General features: G+C 38.4%; 1 protein-coding gene across 1 annotated transcript; it reads right to left on the bottom strand.

Moving 5' to 3' along the window:
• Positions 1 to 2,706: 2,706 nt before the first annotated feature.
• LOC146452096 (uncharacterized) lies at positions 2,707 to 7,322 on the bottom strand. Its single transcript, XM_085098402.1, has 4 exons — positions 7,165 to 7,322; positions 4,847 to 5,208; positions 4,156 to 4,264; positions 2,707 to 3,695 (listed from the first exon to the last, which is right to left on the bottom strand). Exons 1-4 carry the CDS (start codon positions 7,220 to 7,222, stop codon positions 3,472 to 3,474), a joined length of 753 nt encoding a protein of 250 aa, XP_084954528.1. The 5' UTR covers positions 7,223 to 7,322; the 3' UTR covers positions 2,707 to 3,471.
• Between the last annotated feature and the right edge of the window lie 240 nt (positions 7,323 to 7,562).

Below are 7,562 nucleotides of genomic sequence, written 5' to 3'. Positions count from 1 at the left end.
GAGGAAACTGGGGCAAAACAACCGAGTTTAACAATAGTGGTTACAAAATTGCCAAACAAACAGTGATTCATGTTTCAAAACTATGAAAATTACGTAAAGAGACAAAAATAATACAAGTTGTCTGAGCTGGAGAAAGGACTCAATTTTACGCAGTCACTGGCTCTTCAGCCACGCAAGGCCCGACTTACTTCTCCTGCTTCTCTAACTTGTTGCTGTTTTCCTTCTTCTTCTTCTTCTTCTTCTTCTTCTTCTTCTTACTATTACTATTATAGGCAGTGTAAACTTCTGGATGAACAAAATCTAAGCAAACAATAGTTGGGCGGCAAACCGTAGCCAAACTCGCGAAAACTAAACCGTAACAACTAACTAGCTTCTAATCAAACCCTTAAATCCTAATGTTCACTTAGAAATATCATATACACTGAAGTTCTAAAACTGAATCAATTTTCTTATTATGGAGGCAGTATGTCAACATCTGGATGCCACTGATATGAAATAAAAACACACAAGGAGCTAGGCGGAAACCCGTGGCTAGCCCTGCGTCTAAGTTTACCATAAAATCATGCGATAAACAAAGAAAATCGATTAAAAATTAAAAAATATTAGTTAAAAAATTATTATTATTATTATTATTATTATTATTATTATTATTATTATTATTATTATTATTAGGTTGCTTCTGTGACTCTGCTTAATTCTAAAGATAAAGATGATCTTTAACACAACAAACCACGTAGCTTAATTTGCACGAACGTTAACGTAAACGAACCGAAACAAACAAACAATACAGTCGAACCTCCGCTAACGGACACCTCCCGTAGACGGACACCTCTCGTAAGCGGACACTTGGTCATGTTCTCAGCTACAAACAAACACCAAATTTTTAACCTCCCATAAGCGGGCAACTCTCTCATTAAGCGGACACTTTTTCTGGTCGCAAGGGTGTCCGCTTACGGGAGGCTCAACTGTATTTCTATAAAAGCATACAGATTAATTTGCTAAATCACATTTGTAGAAATTAATGATGATTTTCTCTTGAAAATAACCAAGGTCAAACAGAAAGCAAAAAACTGACCACTTGCATCAGTATTGACATGGCAGTTACTTGCCAAAAAACCCCTTAACCTCCTATCTTAATTGTACCCATACTTTTCTTATAGAAGTTATTAGACTATCAAACAAATTCACCTCGGATGATCATATCCTTAATTCTCATGTCCTTAAGGGTTGAATAAGCATTGATATTGCAAGGAAAAATTTTAGTGCCGATCAGTTAGGGCCCATGCAGGCTCTGGAATCAGTATGGCTCAAGGACATCACCATATGAGATGGTTCGAGACCAGTTGACAGATCTTCGATTGATATGCTTCGTTACAGGGCACTGCAACCATTTCTATTACTTCATTACTTCTATAGACCTCTTTCATAATGGAGGGCATAATGAGTATTCTTTTATGTGCATGCAAATAAGCCTTCTTGACCTCGCTTTTGAGTGAAAATACTTTTGTTTTTACGCATGCTAGCGAAGCCAGGAAGGCTAATTTAAATACATACAAAAGAATAACAATTAAGCCCACCATTTATAAAAGAGGTCTATTACTTCTATTACTTCATTGTGTGAGTCTTAACAAAATGAAATAGATCATGAGAGCAACATTCCCTGATTATATCTCAAACTGCAGCCGATTCTTAATTTAGCCTTCGCCTCCAATCCTTCGTGACAGTCAAAGAATGAACTGAAGTTCCTTGCACATACAATCTAATGGCAACATGCCTTTAAAGAAAATCAAGTTTATTACGCTGTCTTCATTCACATAACATGGCTGTGTATGAATGATAAACTGGAGCAAAGAAAGGACGCGGAGTAATGAAACAGCCTCGTTCCCAAGGTTTTCCCTTGTGAACGTGGGTGGAGAAACATCCAAGAAGCAGCCGTCAATCAGAAACTGCAAAATTCCCCCGGACATTATATAAACTTTTAAATACTAGCTTGTTCAATTTTCCGTGAGCCTGGGCTGGGTTCAAATGCCCCACCCTACCCTACTGCCCGATCTGACGGTCACTCCCCAAACCAGGTACATTGGCCTGCAATTGATTTGACCATTGAAGCTATAAAATCCACAAATCATTGTTCAAGTTTTACACACTCCTTAAAAAATCCTTCATATTGAAGCTTTTGAAGACCCTTTTTTGTAAGCCATTCGTTCACGAAAGTGAGATGTTTCAGTCTTGCAACCAGGGATGAGTTGCATAAAATTTTTACGTCGGGCGTAACTGCTAACGCCAGACCTTCAGCCCAGTCACATTCAGTATTTTTAATGTCTGACGATAGCATTTACGCCCGCCGTTAAGTTTTATGTAACTCGTCCCAGGTGTGTTTTACCGAACAAAAATATTATATTATTAAGCGTGACACTTCTGGTTCACATTCCCCGATCTATGTGCGCAAAGTTTGAATTCCCCAGCACTGAGAATGTCGCTCGTTCCAAATGCCCCGCTCTCCGGGTACGGAAAATAGTCAAACGCCTGGGTTATCCCCCCCCCCCCCAAAAAAAAAAAAAATAATAATAATAAAATATACAAATAAACAAATTAAACAAATAAAAAAGGGAGAAGGGATGAGAAGTTGAAGATTCGAATTCATCGGTGCATAAAGCCAGGGGACAGAACTGTCTTGTAGGAAGATGTATTCACAACAAATGGTCGTGTGTTTGTTTACGACAATTTATTACTAAAACTTGTACTCTACTGTCGAAGCAAACAAACGCATTAATTAACTAAGTCTACTCTTTCTGGCAGGAGTTTCGATGTTTATGAATGTTTAATTTAGTGGAGCGAAAAAGTAAAAAACATCCTAGAACTGTGGTGCATGGAACGCCCTTTTCCGCTCGATTCCTTGCGTGTGCTTCAGTACCACACAGTCCTTTGAGGACAACTACGGAGAAAAGTTGCAGATCCCCTTGTAATACAAATGTAACCTTTAAAGGAGATTGAGCCGTTGCAAGGCAGACTGCACTGAACATTACAGAAATTAAAACCCCCTTTACAAGTGCGATTTTTGTCGCGCTCAATTCAAGTTGCATTTTGAAGTCGCCTGTGTAAACTAGAGACGATATCTCTGTGATATCGCATGGGTCTCAAACATGATTGAACCTTGATGCAAATTTACAGGATTTTTCAGAAAACGTACAGCGATCATGATGAAACTCCAACTGGTTTACACGTGCGATTTGAAGTCGCAGCCTTGCGCTTGGAAAATTTCAGTGAGGGTTCAACAAAAGTTGCATCAAAATCACACGTGTAAAAGAAACCTTAACACCACCTTAAAGGTTTTTGAATTAGTTCTTATTTAATTACGAAAAAGCGAGATATGTTAGCTTGTTTTAATATCAAATGTCAAGTTTTTTCATCTATCTAGTCCATGAACTCTGATTTATTTACAAAATGTTGCAGTGGTTTACAGGACGCGCCCTAAATCTCGTTGACCAGCGGCTGCATCGGAACTTTGGTCTGGGTAGAGGTAGCCTCGTCATAGGATGGAGGCTTCACTTTCAGCTTGTCACCGGTGGCATCCCTTTTCCTCTTGCAGAAGAAAACAAAGGCGACAACAAGCAAAAACAAGAAGGCGACAGCACTGGTACATATCATCACCTTGGCAACGGTGGGCAAGGACTTGAATCCCTTGTATAATGGACCTTTAAAATATCAAGAGCAAAAAAGGTTCGTTTTTATCATATTATTTAAAGATAGACATAGTAGCGTGGTAGCGTTTTGTGCTACAAGCCGTACACTTATTTTTTGTGAACTATGCTATCAGTAATGCTAGTTTCGTACTTCATTCTATCAAGTTAACTTAGCAAAGCCCGCCAAAGCATTTTCAACCCCAAAATGGATCAATAAATTCATCCATGCATTGAAAGATGCCATTTTGATTTCAATACGAAACGTGCTGGTTCCCATCACAAATGAGCTCTATCGAGCGTTTTAAAACGTACAAAAAATGTTGATTCATCCATAGTGATATTGAACACTGTGCGCTGAAAAATGGTCCTCATGTTAACCTTTTGATCGCTTTTTTCAATGATTACATTTTTAACGAGTAGTAGGACTAAGAAAACAGATCAAAATACATTACTGTGTTACAGATCAACTTACCAATGTAGCACACTGCGATTTCAGGGGAAGGAGGTTCTGGAATCATTATGTTTCCTTCAATGATTGTTACAGTGAAGGTTTTCTGTGTCAAAGTTGCCTCCAAGTTAACCTGATTTAATAAAAAAGTGGTTTTAATTAGCTGTCTGGAGTTTGGCAACATTCAGGATGTGTCATGACTACCTTAAAATCTAAACACTTGAAAAAGAGAAATTTCTCCAAGTGAGCTTCACAGGTCAAACTTTAGGATGTCATACACTGACCACCACAGGAGAAAAAGTGCTCAGTGAACTTTTATCTAAATGGTTTGGCACTTTTAAATTCAAACGTCAGAATCACCATTTGACAGCATAATAAACCGCACCACAAGAAACTACTGCTCAGTAGCTTTCATCAGAATGACCACACTCAACGATTTCATCGAGAATCAGCATTTAGAACTTCCTTGTATAGCAATATAAACAGCACCACAGGAAAGAGCTGCTCAGTGGCTTTCATTTGAAAGGTCACACTTAATTGCTTCATCCACAGGCTCAACAGCTAGAACTTCCTTGCACAGCATAATAAACAACACTTCAGGAAAGTAATGCTCAGTAGCTTTATCTGTTTAAATGGTCACAAGGAAGTACTGCTCAGTAGGTTTAAAATGCCCGCAATTAATTAATTAATTAATTAATTAATGCAATTAAGATACCTTGAAGTCAATAGTCCCATTCTTTTCCTTCAGAGACACTTCAAGAAACACATCAGCGTTTGCAAATCCCTCAATTACCAGCGGAAAAGCGGGAATCTCCAACTTATCTCCATCCTCAAATGAGTGCGACCAATCGAATCCAAGCTGTGGTACTGAAAAAGTGACGTAAGCGGTCATTGACCATCCGTCAATTCCCATAGACACCTTGACATCCTCGTGGTTGAAGCGAGCAGAGCACGTGATTTGGTTGCAGTAGTTAGGGCGAGCTGAACATTTAATGCCGTAAAAATCAATATTCGGCTTCAGCTGAAGACGGCATTCATCTCCCAAACCTTCTCCCTGATCAGCATCGTCTCGATCACCTTTGAAGATAGAGCGAAGAAATAATTAGACTGCAATACCAACTGACCATCAACCTAAAATCGCAAATTAGTTCAGTTGCTAGACACCATTGCAACACTTCCAGCAAAGCCAATCGAACAATCGACAAGTCAAACAACAAAATTTCTGTGACTTTGATTGCCTAACCAATCGAACTCAATCAAACTCAATCCATGGAATTGAGTAAGATTGAATTTCGAAATTGTACTCAATCATACTAGGTCGATAGAATCCGGAAAGCGAGCTGAATGTCGACACAGCTTGCCAGTAAACTTAGCAACTCAGAGTGCTCCAAATTTCAGTCTTTTTTCCAATTGTGTCACAGGAAATTGACCTGAAACCATTTGTTTTTCGTTAATTTTCTTCACCACACTCGCAGTCAATTCCAGCCTCTACCTAAGCTCATATTCATATATCTCGATATTTCGATAAGCAAAATTCATCACATAGCATTACACAAATTTAATAAACTATGGAAGCTGGGAGTAAAGATGAAATTGACCCGGCATGATGAAGAGGTCAAATAAAAAGTTGACTGCCTGATGTCTCAGCCTTCAACAGATCAGTTTATTTACATCAAAAACTTCTGTTGATTTTCACGATGTCAGTTTTGGTTCCAAGACTGAATTGAAATCAAGCTGATATTGACCTTGAGTCTAATTTATCATCCATTCCATACATTTGTTTGTATTATTTTGGGCCTGATAGTAGGTACTCGCATTAGTCCGGATGGGAGTGGCAGCGTTGCTGCTTTAACAACAACATGTTCCTTACGAATTGTATTTTATAAAACGCGTTTCAGTGCACACAAGTGTTCATTTTGGTGGATATATTCGAAGACCTTAATCCTCACAGATTTGGATTTAGCCTAGGGTGCTTTTCATCGGTTAAATGTCAGCTCCAAACTTTGTAAGCCTGGAAAACTAATCCGTTTCGTTTTCGGAGCAGCAAATATCTCGTTTAAAATGCGAAATAAGGTCTGCTAGCATTTTCTTAAAGTCAAGAACGGCTGGTGACATTGTAAATTTGGAAAATAAGCTTCCCTTTCCTAAATCTTTCTGCTGATCCAAATATTGCTTTAAAAGGCAACTAATTGTGTTCTGCTTTATTAAATATTCTCGTCGTGTGCCCTTGACGTTTGATAGTTTCCTCTTTGTGTTGTGTTAATACCCATAACTTTATAAACTCCCCAATTATAGAAATATTGAAACTACCCTTGTCATGTCAGGTTAGCAGGAACTTGACAGGGGCCAGATGTGCGCAGCAGCAGTGATAGCTTCTCCTGTTAAGGTTTCCTGAGCTTTGAATTTTTAAAATTCCCTCACGATTAATAATTTTAGGTGATAGATAAAATATATAACTTTTCTAAGGTGTCCACAATTACGTGCAGGTACTGGAGAGATAGTTTTTCCCTTGTTATTTCAGTGCTACAAGTATTTTAAAATAGCAGTGACGTCAACCATATCGTTTCGTATCATGTTTTGCTTTCAACAGCCGTTTCCGTGAAGAACCTTGTACTCGTGTAAGTTAAGTTAAACCTTTTTCATCATTCTTGCAATAACACTAGATATTCAGTTTCGGTCACTGAAAATTTAAAAGATATTACTGTACCTAAGGACAAGTATTCCTATAGCTAGTTCAAAATGGACTTGAAAACACGATATGCACGCACAACAGTTAGCTAAGAAAGAGAAAATTTGGATCCATTTCGTTTCATTTCTAAGTTAGAAAGAAAATCGCAAAACTAACACTCCGAATAATTATTCTGTTGTCCATCACCGTCGAGAATGGGCTCGAAACACCAGGGAAATAAAATGAAGATGACAGTTTACTTTACAGCCCGCGTCAATCCTTCCCAAACATCGCGTGATCGCAGAAAAACGAACGTTTACTAAGAATCATCGTTGAATTCTTAGAATTACTGAAAAACGTCTTACCTAAAGCTGTCGACGAAAGTCCGAGCACCAACAGCAGAAAGAAAGCGATCCTTTCCATAATAAAACCTCAAATGAAATGAAATGTCGAGTGAAACGTCTTTCGGGGCAATAACAATAAACAAGATAATTTATGCTGTGCATAATATATTAGGTGACAGAAATTTTAATGACAGCTTTGACATCATTGGCTCACCCAGGTCACGTCAAAGCACCCAAGCAAGAGCCTCGTTCAGACTAGGTGCCGGGGTACGGTTCTCGGGTAAGGACTCTAGTCTGAACAATACACTTTCTTCTCCCATTTGTTAATATAAAATTTTCTCACGGTGAAATTGTTTCTTACATTTGGATAGCACCGACTTTGTTTTCAAAGGGATTGAGTGTAGAAAATTTATGTCGGG

This window comes from Pavona decussata, unplaced genomic scaffold (assembly GCF_977016875.1).
Source record: "Pavona decussata unplaced genomic scaffold, jaPavDecu1.1 SCAFFOLD_381, whole genome shotgun sequence".
Classification (NCBI taxonomy): Eukaryota; Metazoa; Cnidaria; class Anthozoa; order Scleractinia; family Agariciidae; genus Pavona; species Pavona decussata.
Note: the sequence above shows the minus strand (reverse complement) of the source record. Positions and strands in the feature narration are given on the sequence as shown.

Excerpts from the sequence above, each read along its gene's own strand:
- LOC146452096 (XM_085098402.1), bottom strand. The coding sequence starts at position 7,222 with ATGGAAAGGATCGCTTTCTTTCTGCTGTTGGTGCTCGGACTTTCGTCG. Across the intron at positions 5,209-7,164 it reads ACTTTCGTCGACAGCTTTAG|GTGATCGAGACGATGCTGAT; the intron begins GTAAGACGTTTT and ends CTATCTTCAAAG. Across the intron at positions 4,265-4,846 it reads ATGGGACTATTGACTTCAAG|GTTAACTTGGAGGCAACTTT; the intron begins GTATCTTAATTG and ends TTATTAAATCAG.